At 41.7% G+C, this 26,545-nt stretch overlaps 2 protein-coding genes across 10 annotated transcripts in view; one reads left to right on the top strand and one right to left on the bottom strand.

Annotated features, from left to right (window-relative positions):
* OSTF1 (osteoclast stimulating factor 1) overlaps positions 1-882 on the bottom strand; it is a 60,777-nt gene extending 59,895 nt beyond the window's left edge. For both annotated transcript variants that reach the window (XM_061425557.1, XM_061425556.1), the window contains exon 1: positions 791-882. In XM_061425557.1, the coding sequence (XP_061281541.1) occupies positions 791-824 (34 nt within the window). In that variant the 5' untranslated portion in view covers positions 825-882. The remainder of the gene's footprint in view (positions 1-790) is intronic.
* Positions 486-26,545, top strand: part of NMRK1 (nicotinamide riboside kinase 1) — a 29,913-nt gene continuing 3,853 nt past the window's right edge. For 2 of the 8 annotated variants that reach the window (XR_009738056.1, XM_061425558.1), the window contains exons 1-9: positions 1,309-1,527; positions 1,927-1,962; positions 5,812-5,865; positions 15,701-15,791; positions 16,079-16,127; positions 22,783-22,930; positions 23,011-23,082; positions 23,707-23,813; positions 25,955-26,038. Coding sequence is in view for 6 of the 8 variants with exons in the window: in XM_061425558.1 (XP_061281542.1) it covers positions 5,837-5,865; positions 15,701-15,791; positions 16,079-16,127; positions 22,783-22,930; positions 23,011-23,082; positions 23,707-23,813; positions 25,955-26,038 (580 nt within the window). In the remaining 2 variants the exon portion in view is untranslated. Of the gene's footprint in view, positions 584-1,252; positions 1,528-1,926; positions 1,963-5,811; positions 5,866-15,700; positions 15,792-16,078; positions 16,128-22,782; positions 22,931-23,010; positions 23,083-23,706; positions 23,814-25,954; positions 26,039-26,545 lie in introns of those variants that run through there. The other 6 variants (XM_061425563.1, XM_061425560.1, XM_061425562.1 and 3 more) reach the window with 6 other exon arrangements.

Below are 26,545 nucleotides of genomic sequence, written 5' to 3'. Positions count from 1 at the left end.
ACTGAAATACGTCAGTCCCTTTTAAATACTTCTTTCTCCGTGTCCCAGAAAATATTCTAGGGATCGAAGAAGAAATGAACAAGGAACATTCGCCAAAAGAGCTCCTTTGAGGAAATCTCACGCTTTCCAGTTTAACTCGACAAACTCACAGAGGGAGTAAAGCAAAGGGCTTGTATAGCACTATAAAGTGACACTTCCGAATAGTAATAACTGAGATTACCCTGCCGCAGCCTAGATTCTTCTAGTCAGGAGCTCAACTACAGTTTCCTAAACGCTTTTCCCAAGATCTTAAGGTCAATTTACTGCTCCCCTGTAAAGTCCCAAAGGAGACTCGCTCACCCACCCCACCCTATAAGCAGCGCACTTCCCGTTCGTTTTGGCCGGTCAAGAACTCAAACTTGACACTGACACACAGTGAAGAAAAAAAAAAAAGAGGAAGTGGCTGAAGAAAAAACCATTTCAAGACTTTTTTTTTTCCCCCTAAGGGAGATCAATGGCCCTGTCTTCCAGGAAAGCGTCAATGGGACGTAGCCATCACATCGATGGGAAAGTTGCAGCGAATGACAACGCTGAAAAACCGAGGGTGAGTCCTCTTTAAAAATGAAAATTTTTAAATTCCTCGAAAATCTTGCGATCTGTCTCCTGGAGCGAACGCAACAACTCCCACCCTGGTGCGTCGGTCGCGAAAGCGAGGCTCGGGGCGGAGTACGTGCCTGACCTGCCCTGCCAAGGGGCAGAGGGAGCGCGGGGCACCGCGGCCGGCCCGGGATCCCCCGAACACCTCCCTTACCTGGTTTGACTGGTTTGGGTGGCGGCTTCGACATCTCTCTTCCTGGAGAGGCTGATTCTGAAGACTACGCACGAAAAGTCAGCCAAACGCGCCTCCAGCCGACACTCTGAGCGCCTCAGTTTCTTTTTGTCTGCTTTGCCGCGGTGCCCCTTCAGGGACCTGTGTCTACTCTCGGCAGCCGGACAAGCCGAGGCAGGCAAGGCAGCTCAGCGAAGTGCCCCGCCCCGCCCCGCCCCGTGGCCGACCGAGCTGTCTGGAGCGCGCGGCCCCCTAGACGAGGAAGTAGCCGCCGCCTAGCCGAGCGCTTATTGGCTCCCCGGCTGCCCGCTTCGCCGCAGCAGGAGCGCGGGCGGCGCGCACGGCTGCGCGCCCGGAGGCAGAACCAGGCGGAGCCGGACGGGGAAGCCCCAGGCTCGCGCCGGCCGCGCGCGCCCTGATCGGGAAAGGGCCGGACAGGGTAGGACCGCGTGCGCGCGTAGGCGCGGGGCCACGCACGCCGGAGGCCCGCCCCCCGCAACGCCGGCCAGAGCCTGCTGCCGCGTCCGCTCCAGGTGGTACGGAACCTAGGTTGGCCTTCTCTACCCTGGGCAGCCTCTGACCCGGAAGGGGAGCGGGGAAAGAGGCTGTGCCCCTCTTGGTTAACGAGCTTCGGGGGTTGCGGCGGGTTAGTGACAGGCGCGCGCTTAGCGATCGCCTGTGCCACTTTGCTCGGGAGCAGTCGAACGAACTAGCGCCCGGTGAGTACCTACCTGACTCCGCCGCTCCCCGCCACGCAGACTCGATGGGGCCTGGAGGTGTTTCCAGAGTGTTCCTGCGCTGGAGCCTGAGCCCGGCTGTGTCTTGCAAGCTCTGTTAGGCTATCTACCACCCTAAATGGACTGATAAGTGGCCTGCCCAGGAGAAAGTGTTGTCCTGATGGGGTACTACTCTCACGCCCCCTAATAATCCTTAAAATGGGAGTCGGTCTTCTGGAGACCATACAGGTTTTGGGGAGAAGTCACTGGGGTAGGGGTGAGGTCTTGATCCCTACCGGAGGAGGCAGTCTTCTCCTCTAGCGTTGAGAGTGACTAACAGAGCCCCTCGTTGTTGCCTGTTACTGTACAGCCTAAGAATGATTTTCACATTTTTTTTTTTAGATGGATTAAAAGAAGTCAAAAGAAGTAGAGTTTGTGGTACGTGGAAATTATATGAAATTCAAATTTCAATGTCCATAAAGTTTATTAGAACACAGCCACGCTCATTTGCTTCTGAATTGCCTGCGGCCACTTTCACTTCCTAACGGCAGAGTTGAGCAGCTGCCCACGAAACCCCAAACATTTACGGTCTAGAACTTAGCAGAGCAAGTTTGCCCACCCCAGACCTAGCAGGTTGAATCTCCACTGGGAGGCAGGGGCTAGAACAGACAAGAAACGCAATGGGCGAAAATTTAGAATAGCATAGGCAATATGATAAATCACTTGTATTTGGGGGGAGGAATAAAAATTGAGAAGAAAAAACCTTGCATGAGAGTCTATGTAAAATGAAGCTTCGAAGTCTACTAGGAATTAAGTGAAACAGTGATTCCAAGACAAAGGGGCAAGGGTTGTGTATTCGGACAGGCAAGCCTTGGTGTTTACCAAAAGGGAGCAAAGTTTAAAAAAAAAAAAAATAGTAGAAAAAGACTTCCCTGTCACATAGAAAATAATCAAAATGTTGAAGAAAATAAATTGAGTGAGAAGTCCTGAAACATTTCACTCTTCTAGAAAAACCAGGCTGCTGTTTTAACTGATTGAAAAACCTTTTTAGTTTTGTCATCATCCATTCCTACTACGGAGTTGCTAGCTTTCTTATAATCTGCTGATTCTACACATGCCACCTCTGACTGTTTTGCAGTTTAGTATACAAAATGTACACTGTTTAGTAGTGAAATAATTTAAATATAGAGACGGAAATACCAGACCACATTACTTGCCTCTGAGAAACCTATATGCAGGTCAAGAAGCAACAGTTAGAACCAGACATGGAACAACTGGTTCAAATTGGGAAAGGAGTCCATGAAGGCTGTATATTGCCACCCTGCTTATGAAACTTATATGCAGAGTACATCATAAGAAATGCTGGGCTAGATGACTCACAAGCTGGAATCAAGATTGCCAGGGGAAATATCTACTGCCTTTAATGACAGAAAATGAAGAGGAGCTAAAGAGCCTCTTGATGGAGGTGAAAGAGGAGACTGGAAAAGCTGACTTAAAACTCAGTATTTAAAAAACAGATCAAGGCATCCGGTCCTATCACTTAATGGCAAATAGATGGGAAAAAATGGAAACCGTGACAGACTATTTTTTTATTTTCTTGGGCTCTAAAATCAGACAATGACTTCAGCCATGAAATTAAAAGACGCTTGTTCTTTGGAAGAAAAGCTATGACAAACCTAGACAGCATATTAAAAAGCAGAGACATTACTTTGCCAACAAAGGTCTGTCTAGTCAAAGCTATGATTTTTCCAGATGGGGCACAGAAAATACCCCACCAATAATAAATCAATCAAAGTAACATCTGTTATACAGGAGAGCCTCACAATTAAGGCAGCGCACGTACAGCATCCTTTCTCTGCTCCTGGTAGTAAAGTGCTTTTTAGCAGCTTTGAAAGATGATTAGAAGTTAACTCATTTGGTTTAGTTTTGTTTCTAGTTTTGTTTTGTTCTTTGGCTGCACCGTGTGGCTTGCAGGATCTTAGTTCTCCCACCAGGATCCAACCCCAGGCCCCAGCAGTGACAGTGCTGAGTTCTAAACCATGGAGCACCCGGGAATTCCCTCTGGTTTTTCATGTACTGTATGTGTGCTCTTGAGCAAGTCACTCCATTGCCTGGGCCAGTTTCAACTTGTGTAGAATGAAGGAGTGTGGACCATGTGATCTCTTAAGATTGTATCTCTCCAGGCTTGAGAATTTAGGCTGTGATAAATTATCCAAAAATAGGTGAGCTGGAAGCAAGAAACAACAAAGTCTGAATTTTTTTGTTCTTATTTTGCTAATTAAGGACATGAATCTACTATTACCTACTGCCAACATAATTTTGTAGGAAAAAGGACATGTTTTAAAAGTGTAAGATGTTAAGATGTAAGAAAGCTACTATCTCAGGATAAAGGGCAGCCTTTCCCATCCTAAAAAAGGATAGTTGGCAGGCTTGCACTGACATACTGAAAATAAGAATAGGGTAAAATATAATTCAAAAGCAGAAAAATTACAATGTAAAAATTTATTTTATAATACTCATTATATGTAATTGTTCCCTTGATACACTTTGGCAATTTGGATGGGGATAAATATATTCAATATTATGCAACTCCCAGTAAAACTCAGATGTCCAACCTGATGTATTATTTTATTTCTGTCACAGTCACATTCTTGTCTCACATAGGCTAGTAAATGAAATTGGAACCTCACCTTACCCAGTTGCACTCAATTTGAAATACCCGTTGTTTCCAGTATTAAGGGTGGTAGGGATTGGTTCCAGAACAATACCCACCAACCCAGGAATGCCAAAATCTGCAGATGCCCAAGTCCCTTACATAAAATGGCAAAGTATTGGCATTTAACTTATGCACATCCTCTCACGTGCTTTGAATCATTTCTAGACATGTAATCCCTAATAAAATGGCCATGCTGTGGAAATAATTGTAAATTCAATGCAAATGCTATGTAAATAGTTGCTGGTGCAGCAAATTCAAGTTTTGCTCTTTGGAACTTCCTAAATTTTTTTCCCCAAAATACTTTCAAACCAGTGTTGGTTGAATCTGCATCTGTGGAGCCCTCAGACACCAAGGGCCAACTGTGTTCTGGAAGAGCTGAAGAAAAGCCAAGGAACGCCATCCCTCTCTCTACCAGATTTCTCTCCCTACTATCCCCACAGAGGGAGTCTGGACACAGGTCGGGGTAGGAACTGGGAGGGCAGCCAAGACTAGCCACCATGTACCCAGGGTGGCACAGCTTAGATTCCTAATCATTCTGCCAGAACAGTCAGGAATAAAGAGCAGCATCAGTCAGAGACAACCTTCTAGAACCATTGTGCTAAGGTTCCCTGCTGCTGGGCTTCATCTTCTCACTTAAAGAGATGACAGTGGTCCTTGGAATATCCACAAGAGTACTTTGGTAAATCTTAGGGGGCCATGCATTAAACTGCCCGCCATCCCCCAGACCAGGGGTCAGCCAGCAGTGGCCTGCAGCTAAAACCCAGCCCTTTGCCTGAACACTTGTAACATTTTGTAATAGGAAACACTCATTCTGAAATCCAGTAAGGGAAATGTTATCCCAATAGAAAAGGAATCCCATTCTTCTCATTTGTAGACATGCATTACAAAAAAAAAAAAAAAGTACTCAATTATTATTATGTTTTGGCTTCTGTCAAAAAGTTTGTGGAAATGGTTTCTCTCTTGTAAGTTCTTAAATAATAACCCTGACTTTGCTTCCTGGCCCACAAAGCCTCAAAGATTTACTCGCTGGCCCATTACTGAAAATTTTTCTACCCTGGCCCTAGAGAGAGGAAATAGCACCCTTAAAGGGAGCACCCTCCAGCCTCTGGCCAGCAGTGACTTTCTCCCCATTTCAGGAGAAAGAGGCCATCTCAGCCAACTCCTTGCCTTGGGGTTAATGGGTCATTCTTGGGTGATTGAGTCATGTAGGTGACGAGTCATCTGCCTGAGGGGAGCGTGAAACTCTGTAATATGCCCCAGGGCTCTGCAGCTCTTCCCTGCCCTTGAAAACAAACCCTCAGGGATGTGTGCTTGGCCATAGGGGCCCTTTTAGTTCCCTTGACTTGGCTCTCGGGCCCTGAGTACTACCCACCGTTGGCGCTTAGCACGAGAGTATGGCAGAGGGAAGCTGGTACTGTTTGAAGCTCTCCTATGGAATGTGGGTAATCCAAGGAGGGTAACCCAGAGTTCAGTAGCATCTTCTCCTTCAGCTGGCCCTCCTAAGTTAGGACTCTCTCTTTTATCTCTTTGGACACCTAAGTGATATGCCTTCGATTTTTTTTTAATTTTAGGAAGACGTGATTTTCAAAGCTAATTATGAAAACATTTGTCATTGGAATCAGTGGGTGAGTAATTTTTCTACCAATAGCTGGTCAAGATACTCAGGATGTCCAAAGGGTGTTGCCATGTGGATGTGGTGGGAGAAGGAGAAGCAGTGAGAAGGAAAGAGAAAAGAGAACAAGCCACTATTGAATTTAAAAGAGTTAAGTATTGGCTACGTAGATGCCGAGAAATGGGAGAGTTTCCTGTAAACAGAAACAGGAGAGTCAGTACACAAAGTCTACCTGCTTGACTTTATTTTCTGAAGCTGACACCAGCGGCAAGGCCTCATCAGATGCTACTTTGGTTTGGGGTGATATATCATTCTCCACACAGCTCCTCCACTGTGACTTAGAAAATCTATGGTTTCTTTCCAGTTATGCTCAGTTTTGGACATGTGGAATGAGAAACCACTTCACCTCTACTCGTTTTTCCACATACTTTTTTATCTTGAAGTAGTCCTTATTGCTGTGGCATGATTATTAATCATTTACCCCTCTCACTCTTAGAAGTGTGCTAAATTATCCTAAATTATATGGTCACCCTACCCATGTAACCAGAAGTGGGCATTCAGATAAGACTACAGCAACTCAAGAGGACATTGTTTGTTTTGCTAGTGCATTATATTCATCTTTCTTCTGAGTACTTTCACATTATGTGTAGTCTAGTTAATAAAATAGTTAAGACTATTGAAATTAAAAGTTTGTGATTTGGGCGAGATCATCCTATAATTGTATTACATTACTATAGTGAGTCATCAGTTAGAAGTAAAATTGAGTGAATTAAATGCCAGAACTTTGCCTGGACTTGCTCCCGTCTAATTAGAACGAAGTTCAGTTTTTCTCTGCCTTGGCTTCTCTTGTCCATCCCTTGCTTTCCATGCTCATTGCCACCATCCTAATTAAAGCCCTTATATTCCCTGATTCCAGTCTCCTCCTCTTAATCTGTGCTACATACCTCTACCAGTTTAATCTTTATACAAAATTTTTAGATTATTTTCTCACCTGATGAATGATATCCAGTGGTTCCCAGTTATTTAAAATGCAGTTTGAATTTCTGGATATATGAGGACCATCCAAAATAATGAAATGTATAAGCATCAGGGGCAGGCAGGGTACAGGAAAGATTTGATGTAGGAGCTTAGGGGTGTCACCAAAGACTCCATTTCTCTCTGTGTCTTCCTCCTTTTGAATTCATCTAAAGTTGGTTGCATTATTTGGTCACAGGAGACCACCAGCAGTTCCTGGGACCTCGTGCTACTTCTGAGCCTAGAACTAGGGCAGGGACTTTGCTTCCCCTAGGTCAAGGGTCTCTTAGACTTGACCAGCTGTGTCACATACCCACAGTCACAGTCAAAGGCAAAAGCAAGGAGACAACCTTGACTGGTTTAGGCCACTGATGCCCTGCTCTGAAGTTGAGAGCGGGTCACTCCAAACCAGACCTTGGGAACAGGGTGGCAGGAGGGGGGAGCCCGGGGAGGCCACTACCAGATCCACTACAGGATCCAGTCCAACCTTCATTCCACATACGTTCGAGTAAACGCCCCTCATCTCAGTATTCCAGCCCTCCATGTGGAAATCTGGGTCATGCTTTCTTGTCATGTGTATTACTCCCTAAGAAAGCCTCTCTTCACTGTCTCTTCCTCAGCATGGGCGAGGATTTTGTTTTACTGCTGCTGCTGCTTCTGCAAAGCCCTTGCCAGACTCAGCTATAGTTCCTGCCTGCCTTCCTCCAAATGCACTGTGCTGTATCTCAGTTCAGTTCAGTTCAGTTCAGTAGCTCAGTCGTGTCTGACTCTTCGCGACCTCATGAATCGCAGCATGCCAGGCCTCCCTGTCCATCACCAACTCCCAGAGTTCACTCAGATTCATGTCCATCGAGTCAGTGATGCCATCCAGCCATCTCATCCTCTGTCATCCCCTTCTCCTCCTGCCCCCAATCCCTCCCAGCATCAGAGTCTTTTCCAATGAGTCAGCTCTTTGCATGAGGCAACCAAAGTACTGGAGTTTCAGCTTCAGCATCATTCCCTCCAAAGAAATCCCAGGGCTGATCTCCTTCAGAATGGACTGGTTGGATCTCCTTGCAGTCCAAGGGACTCTCAAGAGTCTTCTCCAACACCACAGTTCAAAAGCATCAATTCTATGGCGCTCAGCCTTCTTCACAGTCCAACTCTCACATCCATACATGACCACAGGAAAAACCATAGCCTTGAATAGATGGACCTTTGTTGGCAAAGTAATGTCTCTGCTTTTGAATATGCTATCTAGGTTGGTCATAACTTTCCTTCTAAGGAGTAAGTGTCTTTTAATTTCATGGCTGCAGTCACCATCTGCAGTGATTTTGGAGCCCCAAAAATAAAGTCTGACACTGTCTCCCCATCTATTTGCCATGAAGTGATGGGACCAGATGCCATGATCTTAGTTTTCTGAATGTTGAGCTTTAAACCAACTTTTTCACTCTCCACTTTCACTTTCATCAAGAGGCTTTTGAGTTCCTCTTCACTTTCTGCCATAAGGGTGGTGTCATCTGCATATCTGAGGTTATTGATATTTCTCCCAGCAATCTTGATTCTAGCTTGTGTTTCTTCCAGGCCAGTGTTTCTCATGATGTACTCTGCATAGAAGTTAAATAAGCAGGGTGACAACATACAGCCTTGACATACTCCTTTTCCTATTCGGAACCAGTCTGTTGTTCCATGTCCAGTTCTAACTGTTGCTTCCTGACCTGCATACAGATTTCTCAAGAGGCAGGTCAGGTGGTCTGGTATTCCCATCTCTTTCAGAATTTTCCACAGTTGATTGTGATCCACGCAGTCAAAGGCTTTGGCATAGTCAATAAAGCAGAAATAGATGTTTTTCTGGAACTCTCTTGCTTTTTCCATGATCCAGAAGGTGTTGGCAATTTGATCTCTGGTTCCTCTGCCTTTTCTAAAACCAGCTTGAACATCTGGAAGCTCATGACTCACATATTGCTGAAGCCTGGCTTGGAGAATTTTGAGTATTACTTTACTAGCATGTGAGATGAGTGCAATTGTGCGGTAGTTTGAGCATTCTTTGGCATTGCCTTTCTTTGGAATTGGAATGAAAACTGACCTTTTCCAGTCCTGTGGTCACTGCTGAGTTTTCCAAATTTGCTGGCATATTGAGTGCAGCACTTTCTCAGCATCATCTTTCAGGATTTGAAATAGCTCAACTGGAATTCCATCACCTCCACTAGCTTTGTTCATAGTGATGCTTTCTAAGGCCCACTTGACTTCACATTGCAGGATGTCTGGCTCTAGGTGAGTGATCACACCATCGTGATTATCTGGGTTGTGAAGCTCTTTTTTGTACAGTTCTTCTTTGTATTCTTGCCACCTCTTCTTAATATCTTCTGCTTCTGTTAGGTCCATACCATTTCTGTCCTTTATTGAGCCCATCTTTGCATGAAATGTCCCCTTGGTATCTCTAATTTTCTTGAAGAGATCTCTAGTTTTTCCCATTCTTGTACTTAAAATTTGCTGCCCTGTGAACTAATTACCAGACCACCTGACCTGCCTCTTGAGAAATCTGTATGCAGGTCAGGAAGCAACAGTTAGAACTGGACATGGAACAACAGACTGGTTCCAAATAGGAAAAGGAGTACATCAATGCTGTATATTGTCCCCCTGCTTATTTAACTTATATGCAGAGTAGATCATGAGAAATGCTGGGCTGGATGAAATACAAGCTGGACTCAAGATTGCCGGGAGAAATATCAATAAACTCAGATATGCAGATGACACTACGCTTATGGCAGAAAGTGAAGAACTAAAGAGCCTCTTGATGAAAATGAAAGAGCGAAAAAGTTGGTTTAAAGCTCAACATTCAGAATACTAAGATCATGGCATCCGGTCCCATCACTTCATGCAAATAGTTGGGGAAACAGTGGCTGACTTTATTTTTCTGGGCTCTAAAATCACTGCAGATGGTGATTGCAGCCATGAAATTAAAATACGCTTACTCCTTGGAAGGAAAATTATGACCAACCTAGACAGCATATTAAAAAGCAGAGACATCACTTTATCAACAAAAGTCCGTCTAGTCAAGGCTATGGTTTTTCCAGTAGTCATGTATGGATGTGAGAGTTGGACTGTGAAGAAAGCTGAGTGCTGAAGAATTGATGCTTTTGAACTGTGGTGTTGGAGAAGACTCTTGAGAGTCCCTTGGATAGCAAGGAGATCCAACCAGTCCATCCTAAAGGAAATCAGTCCTGGGTGTTCTTTGGAAGGACTGATTTCCTTCTTCCCAATATTTTGGCCACCTGATGCAAAGAACTGACTCATTTGAAAAGACCCTGATGTTGAGAAAGATTGAAGGCAGGAGGAGAAGGGGACAATACAGGATGAGATGGCTGGATGGCATCACTGACTCAATGGACATGTGTTTGGGTAAACTCTGGGAGTTGGTGATGGACAGGGAGGCCTGGCGTGCTGCAGTTCATGGGGTCACAAAGAGTCGGACATGACTGAGCAACTGAACTGAACTAAGTATTCACTTGAGACTGCAAGGAATAAAAAAATTTCTGAAGGATTCAAGGGGCATCCATGAACCTTGTGAAACTGAATGCTTGTGTGAAGATATTCATTTTTCTAAGGAAAGGTTTTATAACTTTCATCAGATTCTCACGAAGTTCCTTGATGTTAAAAAATGTAAACTCCCTGGGTGTTAGAGTTGAACTTTAATCTCATCTCCAGTTGTTACCTTAGGCAAGTTTTTATGAACATACAACTTTTCAACCCTTAGTTCCTCAACTGGACAATGAGAATTTTAGTATCTATCTCTTGCAGGAGGAATTCTCCACTTGTTGGAGTAATTATAGACAGCTTTTTTTAACTCCTCCCTAGCCAGATGATGGTGGTGGTGGTCACTAAGTCATTTCCAACTCTTGCAACCCCAGTGACTGTAGCCCACCAGGCTCCTCTGTCCATGGGATTTTTGAGGTAAGAATACTAGAAAGGGTTGCCATTTCCCTAGCCAGATACCATGTTCCAAATACAGTGACCTCTCTTGTTACCTGTCACACGAAAAACGGACTAAAAATTTTTGTCACACTGGAAAAATGGACTAGAAGTTGTGCATTTATTTGGGTTTTGCGAACAAAAGTACATCCATTTCCTTCCCCATATCCCAGGATGGAATCTGCTCCATCTGGACAGTCTGGCCCTGGGGTTGGAGAGCACATACAGGAGGCTGTGGGCCTCCTGGTGCGAGGTGGTTATGAGCATGCTGAAGGAGAAGAGTTGAGTCTTAAGGTGTCAGCTCACCAGCATGGTTGCAGACTAATAGGTTCTAGGCTCAGACAGGTTAAATTCTCCCCTCTGCCCCTGCCCGAAATCTCTCTGACCTAGACTACCTTCTAGCTGGTCCGTCTCCTCTGAGTCTAAAAAAAATGGGGTGCTTATTTTTCATTGGCTCCAGCTAAGTCAGTGAAGAAAGGCAGAGGAACCAGAGATCAAATTGCCAACATCCGCTGGATCATGGAAAAAGCAAGAGTGTTCCAGAAAAACATCTATTTCTGCTTTATTGACTATGCCAAAGCCTTTGACTGCGTGGATCACAATCAACTGTGGAAAATTCTGAAAGAGATGGGAATACCAGACCACCTGACCTGCCTCTTGAGAAATCTGTATGCAGGTCAGGAAGCAACAGTTAGAACTGGACATGAAACAACAGACTGATTCCAAATAGGAAAAGGAATACGTCAAGGTGTATATTGTCACCCTGCTTATTTAACTTCTATGCAGAGTACATCATGAGAAACGCTGGACTGGAAGAAGCACAAGCTGGAATCAAGTATGCCAGTAGAAATATCAATAACCTCTGATATGCAGATGACACTACCCATATGGCAGAAAGTGAAGAGGAACTAAAAAGCCTCTTGGTGAAAGTGAAAGTGGAGAGTGAAAAAGTTGGTTTAAAGCTCAACATTCAGAAAACGAAGATCATGGCATCCGGTCCCATCACTTCATGGGAAATAGATGGAGAAACAGTGGAAACAGTGTCAGACTTTATTTTGGGGGGCTCCAAAATCACTGCAGATGGTGACTGCAGCCATGAAATTAAAAGACGCTTACTCCTTGGAAGGAAAGTTATGACCAACCTAGATAGCATATTCAAAAGCAGAGACATTGCTTTGCCAACAAAGTTTCATCTAGTCAAGGCTATGGTTTTTCCATTGGTCATGTATGGATGTGAGAGTTGGACTGCGAAGAAGGCTGAGCACTGAAGAATTGATGCTTTTGAACTGTGGTGTTGGAGAAGACTCTTGAGAATCCCTTGGACTGCAAGGAGATCCAACCAGTCTATTCCGAAGGAGATCAGCCCTGGGATTTCTTTGGAAGGAATGATGCTAAAGCTGAAACTCCAGTACTTTGGCCACTTCATGAGAAGAGTTGACTCATTGGAAAAGACTCTGATGTTGGGAGGGATTGGGGGCAGGAGGAGAAGGGGACGACAGGGGATGAGATGGCTGGATGTCATCACTGACTCGATGGATGTGAGTCTGAGTGAACTCCGGGAGTTGGTGATGGACAGGGATGCCTGGCGTGCTGCAATTCATGGGGTCGCGAAGAGTCGGACATGACTGAGCGACTGAAATGAACTGAACTGAAGTCAGTGAAAAGGAATCTGTCAGCTACATGATCTTAACTAAAGACGTTAGGTCTAGAAAATAATACATTTTCGAGCCAGATTTCTCATACTGTAATAAAGTTACCCCTGTTTACTATGTATTTTAAACCAAAATTCAGTAACTAAACTATGGGCATTCAATATGGATTAGACATTTTTGTTAGAGGGGGAGAAAATTCTCACAACGGCATTTACTCAATATATAGGGTAAACCCACCCTCCCACTTTTCCTATTTTTCACATTTTACTTCGTTTTTGGCCATGCCACATGGCATGTGGGATCTTTAGTTCCCCAACCAGGGATCGAACCGAGGCCCCCTGCATTGGAAACGTGGAACCCTAAGCACTTGACTAACAGGGAAGTCCCCATTTTTCCATTTTTAAGGAGGTTGCCTATATCCAACCCAATTGTGTGGACTAAGGTTAAACTCAATGTGCCAGCAAATTTGGAAAACTCAGCAGTGGCCACAGGACTGGAAAAGGTCAGTTTTCATTCCAATCCCAAAGAAAGGCAATGCCAAAGAATGCTCAAACTACCGCTCAATTGCACTCATCTCACATGCTAGTAAAGTAATGCTCAAAATTCTCCAAGTCAGGCTTCAGCAGTACATGAACCGTGAACATCCAGATGTTCAAGCTGGTTTTAGAAAAGGCAGAGGAACCATAGATCAAATTGCCAACACCTTCTGGATCATGGAAAAAACAAGAGAGTTCCAGAAAAACATCTATTTCTGCTTTACTGACCTTGCCAAAGCCTTTGACTGCGTAGATCACAGTCAACTGTGGAAAATTCTGAAAGAGATGGAAATACCAGACCACCTGACCTGCCTCTTGAGAAAAATGTTTGCAGGTCAGGAAGCAACAGTTAGAACTGGACATAGAACAACAGACTGATTCCAAATAGGAAAAGGAGTACATCAAGGCTGTATATTGTCACCCTACTTATTTAACTTCTGTGCAGAGTACATCATGAGAAACGCTGGCCTGGAAGAAACACAAGCTGGAATCAAGATTGCTGGGAGAAATATCAATAACCTCAGATATGCAGATGACGCCACCCTTATGGCAGAAAGTGAAGAAGAACTGAAAAGCCTCTTGATGAAAGTGAAAGAGGAGAGTGAAAAAGTTGGTTTAAAGCTCAACACTCAGAAAACGAAGATCATGGCATCTGGTCCCATCACTTCATGGGAAATAGATGGGGAAACAGTGGAAATAGTGTCAGACTTTATTTTTGGGGCTCCAAAATCACTGCAGATGGTGATTGCAGCCATGAAATTAAAAGATGCTTACTCCTTGGCAGGAAAGTTATGACCAGCCTAGGTAGTATACTGAAAAGCAGAGATATTACTTTGCCAACAAAGGTCCATCTAGTCAAGGCTATGGTTTTTCCATTGGTCATGTATGGATGTGAGAGTTGGACTGTGAAGAAGGCTGAGCGCTGAAGAATCAATGCTTTTGAACTGTGGTGTTGGAGAAGACTCTTGCGAGTCCCTTGGACTGCAAGGAGACCCAACCAGTCCATCCTAAAGGAAATCAGTCCTGGGTGTTCATTGGAAGGACTGATGCTGAAACTGAAACTCCAGTACTTTGGCTACCTCATGTGAAGAGTTGACTCATTGGGAAAGACCCTGATGCTGGGAGGGATTGGGGGCAGGAGGAGAAGGGGATGACAGAGGATGAGATGGCTGGCTGGCATCACCAACTCGATGGACATGAGTTTGAGTGAACTCTGGGAGTTGGTGATGGACAGGGAGGTCTGGCATGCTGTGATTCATGGGGTCGCGAAGAGTCGAACACGACTGAGTGACTGAACTGAACTGAACTGAGGTTAAACAACAACAACAAGAAAATTGTGAATCAAGTTTCTTTTACTTTGTAGGTATAAGGTATTTGGGTAATAACTGAATTATATCTAGTAAACAATTTTGATGAAAAAATATTAGATCCTTTTCCCCTTTCTAGATTATAAACGTATTACAGTTCATCTTACTGGGTTCTTACAAATACATGTGCAGTCAGGAGTTTTTTGTACTATAGACATTTGTTGGTATGGTGAAGTCTTGATTTCTTACAATAGTGGTTTTAAGTGCACAAAATAAAAGAGGAATGCAAAGGAAACCAACTGTGATAATAATACAGTTATAAAAATATTTTTAAAAGCAAATTTGTAGCATTGTGATATACGTGCTTCTTTGTTAACTCACTAAATAGCACTGTCCAATGGTAAGTCTAAAAACTACAGTAAATTTGAAGTAATAATGAGTATCAGTGGTATTAATACAAGATTTCTGTCCCAAGTGCAACATGTTATGAAACTATCTATTTGTGATTTCCTTTGGTGAAAAAGTCACAGGTACAATTAACAATAGTGTTGTTTCTGATTTATATTTATAATGAAAGGAAATGCCTAAAATCTGTTAGAATGTAGTGAAAATAAAGATGAAAATTTCTTTCAATTTCACAAAGACCTCGAATCTGTCCATAGACTCTTTAGAGTTATGTCAACCCCAGGTTAAAAAAAATCTGTTTGAGTTACTGAGTCGAGAAGTGCTTTCCACCCACTATGCACATTTCTGAGTACCAGAAAACTAGATACATACGCAGAGGAGGTGGTCAGGGTCCCCATTCTCCTTAATGTCACAGTCCAGCCAGAAAAGACAAGTAACTGACTGGATGCAATAAGCTACAATGGACCTCCCAACCAGCCCAACCAGTGGAGAGAGATTAGAAGGAAAGGAGGCACCCCCAAGGAGATGAAAAGTCTTGATAGGTGGGCTTGTAATATTCTCCACTTTTCTTCACTGTACATTGAGACGGAATCATAGTGAGCATGTACAGTTTCATATACTTGCACTAAGATGTGCTTCTCATCTTCTCTGAGTGCCATGTGAACCCTGTAAATGTTTCAGCATAGACAAAAATTTGTTTTACTTCCAATACAATAGCTGTAATTTAAGTCTTAGTATTTAATATTACCCAGTTCACTTTCCCAGCAGTTAGTTACCTTTCTGCTCCATCCTGTCTGTTTCATAAGACCTACTTGGGCCTATAGTTTTGCCAAACAAAGAAATATTATCTATAAAGGAGATAATTCTTCTTGGTTATTACCTATTGTGTGAAATATCCTTTTTGTAAGGTCAATTTAAAATGTTTTATGTTCTTTTAATGCATCTTCCTTCTCAGTATTCTCTTTTTTTTTTTTTTGGTTCAGTGTGACAAATGGTGGGAAGACAACACTGGCTAAGAATTTGCAGAAACACCTTCCAAATTGCAGTGTCCTATCTCAGGATGATTTTTTTAAGGTATCTATGAAACTTCTCAAATTATTTATTTAAATAAAAACAGTTATAATAGCAATGTTACTTGAATTACATCCAAAAGCCTTTGCTAAGTGATTGAGCTTTTGTAGTGAAGACAGGCTCAATGCAATAGTGTTACTTATCCACCAGATGGCACACTTATGGGAGCTAATCTTTGATTTTATTTATCCTCATCACCAAAGCATTTGTTAAAGGTTGGTCAGCTCTTCCTTCTATGACTGTATTATTTCTGCACTGAAGTTCTTTTGGGTACTTTATTGTTTTTCCAGCCAGAGTCTGAGATAGAGACAGATGAAAATGGATTTCTGCAGTATGATGGTAAGTAGATGAGCTTACAGAACATGTGCTAATGTTCATTCCTTTTTCAAACCCAAATAACTTTGCTATCTCTGAAGAGAGTCTAAGAATAAGTTTAAATATGTTGCTGTACTTTAAGCATGCTTTTTTAAGGGTTTTTGATACATGTTCAGCTGTTTAAATAAATGAAACCCTTTCCCCTGTTTCATGGTTAAAGCTGAAAACATTGGAACAATAGATTTTTCTTTTGAAGGTGGGGCAAGATAGGTCTCTGTTGTTCTGATCCCTCCATAGGACACACACAGCTACCTAGACGATCAGCTGTGTCCCATCTTGCCTCGGTCAAACTCTAGGACTATGTGCCTCCTGACCTTACTTTCCCAGTGACCTAAGTACTGGGTCTTGTCACTGCTCAAAAAAGATGAGTAAATATTTTTTAGATGGATTCACTTCACCCCCTTGCCCACTCTAACTCTGAGTTGAAGCTAATAGGGTGAAGTCCATCAGAAAAGCATCTACTTAAATCCTGAAAGATGATGCTGTGAAAGTGCTGCGCTCAATATGCCAGCAAATTTGGAAAACTCAGCAGTGGCCACAGGACTGGAAAAGGTCAGTTTTCATTCCAATCCCAAAGAAAGGCAATGCCAAAGAATGCTCAAACTACCGCACAATTGCACTCATCTCACACGCTAGTAAAGTAATGCTCAAAATTCTCCAAGCTAGGCTTCAGCAATACGTGAGTCGTGAGCTTCCAGATGTTCAAGCTGGTTTTAGAAAAGGCAGAGGAACCAGAGATCAAATTGCCAACACCTTCTGGATCATGGAAAAAGCAAGAGAGTTCCAGAAAAACATCTATTTCTGCTTTATTGACTATGCCAAAGCCTTTGACTGCGTGGATCACAATCAACTGTGGAAAATTCTGAAAGAGATGGGAATACCAGACCACCTGACCTGCCTCTTGAGAAATCTGTGTGCAGGTCAGGAAGCAACAGTTAGAACTGGACATGGAACAGCAGACTGGTTCCGAATAGGAAAAGGAGTACGTCAAGGCTGTATATTATCACCCTGCTTATTTAACTTCTATGCAGAGTACATCATGAGAAACGCTGGACTGGAAGAAACACAAGCTGGAATCAAGATTTCCAGGAGAAATATCAATAACCTCAGATATGCAGATGACACCACCCTTATGGCAGAAAGTGAAGAGGAACTCAAAAGCCTCTTGATGAAAGTGAAAGTGGAGAGTGAAAAAGTTGGCTTAAAGCTCAACATTCAGAAAATGAAGATCATGGCATCCAGTCCCATCACTTCATGGCAAATAGATGGGGAAACAGTGGAAACAGTGTCAGATTTTATTTTTTGGGCTCCAAAATCACTGCAGATGGTGACTGCAGCCATGAAATTAAAAGATGCTTACTCCTTGGAAGAAAAGTTATGACCAACCTAGATAGTATATTCAAAAGCAGAGACATTACTTTGCCAACAAAGGTCCATCTAGTCAAGGCTATGGTTTTTCCATTGGTCATGTATGGATGTGAGAGTTGGACTGTGAAGAAGGCTGAGCGCCGAAGAATCAATGCTTTTGAACTGTGTTGTTGGAGAAGACTCTTGCGAGTCCCTTGGACTGCAAGGAGATCCAACCAGTCCATTCTGAAGAAGATCAGCCCTGGGATTTCTTTGGAAGGCATGATGCTGAAGCTGAAACTCCAGTACTTGGGCCACCTCATGCGAAGAGTTGACTCATTGGAAAAGACTCTGATGCTGGGAGGGATTGGGGGCAGGAGGAGAAGGGGATGACAGAGGATGAGATGGCTGGATGGCATCACTGACTCGATGGATGTGAGTCTGAGTGAACTCCGGGAGTTGGTGATGGACAGGGATGCCTGGCGTGCTGCGATTCATGGGGTCGCGAAGAGTCAGACACGACTGAGCGACTGAACTGAACTGAACTGATACCTGTAAAGAAATATCGTGCTAGGAAACCATATTTAATGGTCTTATCAACTTTTAATAAGATAATTGAGTACTTATGCAAACTAGCTCTCTTAAAGAGCCATGAGATATGTTCCTTATTTTTAACTTTGATAACCTGGAAGGGAAAATATTATGTAGTCAGTTCTTTTTGTGTGTGTGTGTGTAGTCAATTCTTACAGAAACATGATAGCTTTAAGAGAGGCAAAATCCTTGACTGGCTATCTGCTCTTATGTCTTGAGCCAGTATATTTTTTTCTTCTCTTCCCTTCTATTGGTTAGTGAGAAAGATTATTACACAGTAAGAGTTAACCAAGGAAAAAATATTTTCAATAATTGATAAAGATTTATTCCTAATTTAAATGAGTTCTTACAAACTAATAAGAAAAACACTAATATCTCAAATGAAAATTGTCCAATAATGTGAATAAGTTATTCATAGAAGCATAAGGTTACTTGATTAATGAATGTACAATAAAAAGTCAACCTCAAAAGTAGTTAAAGAATTAAGCTTATTTTTTCCCACTTACCTCATGAATAGATTTTTAAAGCACTAATAAATTAATAATGGCGTAGGCCCATTAAAATAACTTATGCTGCTGCTGCTGCTGCTAAATCTCTTCAGTCGTGTCTGACTCTGTGCGACCCCATAGACGGCAGCCCACCAGACTCCCCCATCCCTGGGATTCTCCAGGCAAGAACACTGGAGTGGGTTGCCATTTCCTTCTCCAATGCATGAAAGTGAAAAGTGAAAGTGAAGTTGCTCAGTCGTGTCAAACTCTGTGCAACCCCATGGACTGCAGCCTACCAGGCTTCTCTGTCCATGGGATTTTCCAGGCAAGAGTACTGGAGTGGGTTGCCATTGCCTTCTCCAAAATAACTTATAGGTGGATATTAATTGGTACAATCTTTTTTGAAAAGGAGGTTGAGCATATGTCCCAAAGACCTTAAAATATTCATGCCATGTGTTCAAGTGTCCCACCTCCAGGAATCTATCTTAAGCAGAATTCTGAGCTCTTTAGGTAAATGTACAAGTTTAAGTTAAGTCAAGGTAATGTTGATCTTTATAACTACCAAAAGAATAGTTTTAAAGTATATAGCTATCACATTTATAAATAGATGGAATCATTATAATATAGCTGATAAATATAAAAGAAGTAAAAAATAGAGAACTAAAATATCAAAAGATGGTGGAAAATAGAAGATGGTGTAAAATGATAGCTTTAAATCAAATGTATCAGCTATATTAAGTTAGATCAACTAAACATGTTAACAGGTTGTCAGACTTTGGATTTTTTTAAGTCTTAATACATTTCAATGTCTTGAAGTAATATAGAGATATATTCTAATTACAGAGAACTGAATTAGAAATCAATAGCAAAAGAGTAAGTAGAAAATTCCAAAGTGTTTGAAAATTAATCAGTGTTTTTTTTCTGATTTTAAAAACTTTTTGTTATAGAAAATTTTAAGCAGATGCAAAAGGAGGCAAAAAAAGTATAATGAACTCTCATGAATTCACCATTCTGCTTTTAAAATGATGAACTCTTGGCCAATTATATTTCATCTGTACCCTCACCCACTTTCTCCTTCTGTATTATTTTGAAGCAGATCCCAGACATCATCATATTCTATCTGAAGCAAGACTCCTCATTATATCCCTTGGGTCAAAGAACAAATCACAATGAAAATTAGAAAATATTTTAACTGAATGTAAAGAAAATATATTAAAACTAATGGTACTTCTTGTTCTACCCAAGATGGCTTGGCCCCATCACTTGCTATTCCTCCCTCTTAAAACTAAAAACCCTGGATAGAATACAACAAGCAAAGACTCTGAAAGATGAAGAGAGCATATTGACTAGGGACTTTGAATCTTGAGGAATGACATTGCTGTGAGTTCCCTGGGCACTTTTTTTTTTTTTTTTTTGCCTGTCATATATATCTGGAAAAAGATGGTAGAGAAGTATGCTACATGGAACCATCAATAGCTATAACTAAAACCCCCCAAGAACTCTGTTCCCTTTCAATTCAGTTCGGTTTGGTGGCTCAGTCATGTCTGACTCCTTGCGACCCCATGGGCTGCAGCACACCAGACTTCCTTGTCCATCACCAACTCCCAAAGCTTACTCAGACTCATGTCCGTTAAGTTGGTGATGCCATCCAACCATGTCATCCTCTGTCATCCCCTTCTCCTCCCACCTTAAATCTTTCTCAGCATCAGGGTCTTTTCCAGTGAGTCAGTTCTTTGCATCAGGTGGCCAGCGTATTGGAGTTTCAGCTTCAGTATCAGTCCTTCCAATGAATATTCAGGACTGATTTCCTTTAGGATGGACTGGTTGGATCTCCTTGCTGTCCAAGGGACTCTCAAGAGTCTTCTCCAACACCACAGTTCAAAAGCATCACTTCTTCGGTACTCAGCTTTCTTCACAGTCCAACTCTCACATCCATACATGACCACTGGAAAAAACATCACTTTGAGTAGACAGACCTTTTTTGGCAAAGTAATGTCTCTGCTTTTTATGCTGTCTAGGTTGGTCATAACTTTTCTTCCAAGGAGCAAACGTCTTTTAATTTCATGGCTGCAGTCACCATCTGCAGTGATTTTGGAGCCCAAAAAACTGTTCCCTTTAGTCAAAGGAATAGGAAAACAGTGCTGTAACAGAAGAGAAAATTATTTTGGCAATATCCACTTTACTGTAGCCAAACAAAAGGAAAAACAACTTCCCCTCATGGTGTTAACAGGGCGCAGTGCATTTCTAGACTTTTGGACCAGCAGCACCAGCACAGCAGGGTCCATTGGCTTTCCATGTTAGCATAGGAATCATATCAGTAATGCTAAAAGGAAAGCTGAACTTCTACACCTAACTGGCAGCAAAAAAAAAAAAAAAAGAATAAGGCAGTGTGGGGTGGTGTGAGTTGGCACTCCACTTTTCCTAACCAACTTGTGTCAGCTACTGTGTGCAGGACCCACTGGAGAGCTGAACTTCTGTCCTCACTGAACTGTAATGAAGCAATACCTGGATGCTACTGCATGCCTCTTTCTCCTTCCACAGCTATCCCCACACCTCAGTATGGTGATGCTCAGCAGACAGCTGAACATCCACCCAACCTGGACCTGCACACTACCCCTGAACAGAGTAACTGCCTGCACAAACAAGATTAAATAGGCTCCAGAGCCTTATAACATAATACCCAGAATTTCCAGGATGAGACTGAAAATCACTTGTCATGCTAAGAACCAGGCAACTGTCAATTTTCAATAAGAAAAGACAGATACCAACATCACCATGACACAGATGCTGGAATTCTAACAAGGATTTTAAATGACATCCATAAAAAGGCTTCAGTGAACAACTTTAACCATTCTTGAATCAAGTAAAAAATTAGAAAGCCTCAATAAAGAAAGAGGACATGTGAAAAAGTACCAAATAGAAATCTTAGAACTGAAAACTGATATAATAACTAAAATTTTATCACTGGATGAGCATAATAGTATAAATACGACAGAGGAAAGAATCAATGAACTTGAAGACAAAACAATAGAAATTATTAATATTCAATCTGAACAGCAGAGAGAAAATAGGCTGAAAAGAAATGAACAGAAACATGGGGCAATAACAAAAGATCTAACATTTATATCATCAGAGCCTCAGAAGGAGAGGAGAAACAGTGTGGTGCTGAAAAGTATTCAAATTAGTAATGGTCTAAGACATCTCAAATTTGGCCTAAGATGTAAACCTACAGATTGATGAATCTGAGTGACCCTCAAAGTTAATCAAAACTAATCAAGAAAAAAATAGAGAAAAATAAAGTCAACATCATTAAAAATTCCACAAATATCAAAAAGATGAGGATATTATGAACAATTTTATGCAAATTGAAAACTTAAATTAACCGTCTTACCAAATGCAACTTAATCAAAACAAATAACAGAACAAAGAGAAAAGCTTAATAGCTCTATATTGATTAAAGGGATTAATTCATAATCTTAAAACCTTCCACTAAAATATCTCTACACACAGATGGCTCAATTCAGTTATTCTGAAGTAGGAGTGAGAATTTGCATTTCTGATAAGTTCTCAGCTGCTGCTCCTGGAAGTACCACACTTTGAGAATCTCTGTTATAGGGTACTTTTCTAGAATTAACAACTGTAACCTCTGAAAGTATGCACATTTTTAAGTTTTGAGTATTATATATTTGTATCCTTTGTAAATTATTTTAATGATTTACCTCCTCTTATTTATCTGTAAGAGCTCTTTATATATTAAGGATACCCATTCTTTGCCAAGTATATTGCAGGTAATTTCCCCAATGTGTCACTGTCTTTCTAACTATTTTATAAATATTTTGTCATCCAAAAATGTTACACACTTACATAGTCAAGGGGGAATAGAAGTTATAAATAAAGCAATGAGTTTATAATTGTCAAAGTTGGTAAGTGGGGACATGGGAGTTCATTGCACTCTACACTCTACTTTTGTATGTGTTTAAATTTTTCCAAAATGAAAATATATCAAGCATACCACCTTATCAATGTTAGAGTTTATATTATTTTTTGTCTAAAATGTTAATTAGGTGTTTTGAAGGAAAAATAGAATAGTGTTATTTCATATGTTTATAGGTCACTGGATATCCTCATCATAAAAAGCCACAGCGTAAAACTTTTGTTGTATTTATTTCATATTTGTGTCTGTTTGTTTGAAGTGCTCGAAGCACTTAACATGGAGGAAATGATGTCCGCCATCTCCTGCTGGATGGAAAACCCAACACACTCTCTGGCATCAACACATGAGGAAAGCATTAAGGAAATTCCCATCTTAATTATTGAAGGTTTCCTTCTCTTCCATTATAAGTAAGCATTCCCCACTCTATTAATGACTCTGAATGAATGGGGAAAAAACTAAATATGCACTAAATATGCTGTTATTTTAGGCCCCTTGACACTATATGGAATAGACGCTATTTTCTGACAATTCCGTATGAAGAATGTAAGCGGAGGAGGAGGTAAGTTTTGAAAATGCCTTTGTGGATTGTAATCCAAAAGACAAACTTTAAGGAAAGCAAGGAAACAGCATTATTGAACAATGTGTATATGTTATTTTTCAAGCAAGGGAAGCCTCAACTCTTCCCAAAGAACAAGACCTTTTTCCATAAGTGGCCACCCACATGGAGTAATGCAAATTACTTTTCTAAGAAAAGGCTCTTATATTAATACAAGCTGTTTGGCTTATCCTTCCTAAATCTTCATATGGAGCAATTTCATTTTGATTATGATTTTAAATTAATTGGCCTTTATTCTGCTATAGCCATTGAGGACACTGGTTAGTTTAAAGCTTACTACAACATAATAGTATTGCTATCATTATTTATATTAATATTGTTAATTCTTTTATAAATCACTTGAGGGGGGAAAGATAATTAAGAATGATAGTCAGCGAGTTACAAAGTTCATTTTTAGATCAGAGCACTGAGTCTATCGTGTGCTGTCTTTGTAACTGGCCTTGAGTCTAAAAAATATGGTCTTATTCCTTCTCAATTTCTGAGTAATTTCCCCATTGTCCTGACCATTATTTTACTTTATCAGTTTTGTGTTTCTGTCAACATGAAGTTTCCTACATATTTTGACAGTACAAGGGTGTACAAGCCTCCAGACGCCCCAGGATACTTTGACGGCCACGTGTGGCCCATGTACCTAAAACACAGAAAAGAAATGGAGAATGTCTCATGGGAAATTGGTGAGTGTCTTTTTCCCTTCAAGGAAGACTTTTCACTGTCATTGCCTCAAAGTACACAAGAGTGCACAAGATTTTAGAAGGCATATTTCTCATGTATTAGATTGTAAAAGGACATTTTAAGCCAGAACCCTCCTTTTCCACATTGGCTCTCCTGGCTTCTGTTTCTCTCTCTATGACTCTTGTCAAAGTGTAGCAACTTCTAAATGGTCATTCATTCAACAAATACTGATTGAATGCATTCCCTGAACAAGGCACTGCCCTGGTGTTATCAAGGGAAATAAGACAGACTTGGTCTCCAGTCTTATGCACCAACATTCTATCAGGGAAACAGATGTTAAACACACTTGCTGCACAAGCTGTCCTTTCTAACTATGCTGAGTACTGTGACACTGAGCTTCAGGGGGACTGTCCCAGGCTTAGCAACCGGGGAAGGCTTCCTTGAGGAAGCCACATGTAAACCACTTTATGATAGATTTAACTGGACAAAGGTGGGGGTGGGATAGAAGGTCACCCCAGACAGTGGGTATGGTGCATGGAAAGGCCAGCGGGCACTGGCAAGAAGGTTGTGGTAGAGAAAGACAAAGCAACGGGTGATGTTGGTGGTACAGGAAGGGTACAGACCTTAAAAGGCCAAAGGTCATCGTCCTAAGGAAAGTGGGAAGGCCTCTACAGAGAGGTTTATTACAAGGATATGGTAGATAGAAAGTTTTTGTTTCAGTCAGATCCATGTGGCTTTGTGAAGGGTAGATGTGTAGGGTGCGAAATGGGACAGATGTATTCAGAGGAACTGAATGATAGAATAGATATGGAAGGTGCAGGTAGTTGAGGTGTCAAGGACAACAGCTCAGGAATTGTCAGGTATTATTTCAGAGAACAGAAAAAAGTGAAGGACTCACAGATTTGCAAGGAGGAATGCAAGTCTGCTTTGCATGCCAGTAATGCAGTTGAGATGCCTGAGGGACTTAAAGCAGTGATTTAGATACAAATACCTGGATCTATGGGGCTGGACTGAGAACAGATCCTTGGGATACAGAGTACAACATGGAGAAGATGCAGGAGGCTGGAGACAAAGGCTTTTGGATGAGCCGGAGCAACCAGAGCGGATACATCTTTTCAGAATAAAGGGAGTTGCCCCTACTGTGAGAGACTTCATGGCCTGTTTGGTAAATACGGAAGGCACACGGGACCTCCCCATGGTCTAGAGGCTCTTATGATCCCTTCTTCAGTCCAGTCCAACCCCCTCTTCCACATCCCCAGGGCCTCTCATGACATTTTTGGTCACATTATTTCCAACCTAGACCATTGGTTGCAGGGATGTCTTCTTCTTACTACTGCCTGTCCCCCCCGCCTCTGCTATCTCATGCTCCTACCTTGCTTAAATGGTTCCAAAGAGTCTCCAGCCCTTTGGGATAAAATCTAAACAGCCAGGAAGGATCACAAGGTCTCCAAAGGCTAAGGCAGAGCCTTGCTCTTAAATCTAATTTCTATACTGTTCGTGCCTCCCCACCTTCTAGCCTTTCCAAACTGAGCATCTTTTTCTTAACAGGCACAGTTCTCTCCTACCTCCCCTACCTCTGCAGTATTGTGACTAGAAGGCTCTTTCCTTCCTTTAACCTACAGAATTTTCTTATAACCTACTTCTTATACCAAACTTGACTATGGCAATTTAAATCTCATGGCCTGGAGAATGCAGATTCAGCACATACGTGACAAAAATCACACACACACACAACAGCAGACACACACACACACACACACACACACACACGGCATGGTTTAAGAAGCTTCACAGGTTATCCTGATAAAGAAGTTTGAGAACTATTCCCTTAAATGATTGTTTTGAGAAAGCACCTATTTGGTGCTCCTAAAGTGATGTATGCACAATGCCACTTAACTCTGTGTCTTTTTTGTTTTTATAATTTTCACATCAGCTAGTTTGAATTTCTCTGTAATAACCCAAATCTCTTACCTATTGTACCCGGCTTTATATTTTTCTTTTTAATGGCTATTAATTTCTTTTAAAATTAAGTTCCTGGGTTCTTTAAACTTATGGTGTCCTCAAGAGATGCCAAATGCCAGAGTAAGCATCCCATATTAATAAGCCTGTTAGCATTTGAACTACTCTTTTTTCCCCTTCTCAGTTTATCTAGATGGAACAAAATCTGAGGAAGACCTCTTTTCACAAGTATATGAAGATCTAATACAAGAACTAGCAAAACAAAAGGGTTAGTATTGTCCAATCAAAGTGGATTGTGAAGGACCAACCAGGAAAAATATTTCATTACATACCCGTGAATGTTGTTGTTGTTATTTTAGTCACCAAATCATGTCTGACTCTTTTGTGACCCCATGGACTGCAACCCACCAGACTCCTCTGTCCATGGGATTTCCCAAGCAAGAATATTGGAGTGGGTTGCCATTTCCATCTCCTGGGGATCTTCCTGACCCAGGGATTGAACCTAGGTCTCCTGCATGGGCAGGCGGGTTCTTCACCACTGAGCCACCAGGGAAGCCCCAAGAATGGTATACCAGAATGCTAATGTAAGAGTGATCGTATCCATTCACTCGTTGCTTTGAAGACAGTTCAGAATCAGAGACTCTTAATGGGTCTAGGGACTTGATTACTTTTCTGAGTTCTTTTGAGGGTGAAAATATTCACCCTTTGTTATCTCTCTTAATGATATTTCTGTTATTTAGTTCAAATTTTTTAATAGATGGCTGTTATTTCAATA

Source organism: Bos javanicus, chromosome 8 (genome assembly GCF_032452875.1).
Source record: "Bos javanicus breed banteng chromosome 8, ARS-OSU_banteng_1.0, whole genome shotgun sequence".
NCBI classification, from domain to species: Eukaryota; Metazoa; Chordata; class Mammalia; order Artiodactyla; family Bovidae; genus Bos; species Bos javanicus.
This window is presented reverse-complemented; position numbering and strand designations above follow the sequence as displayed.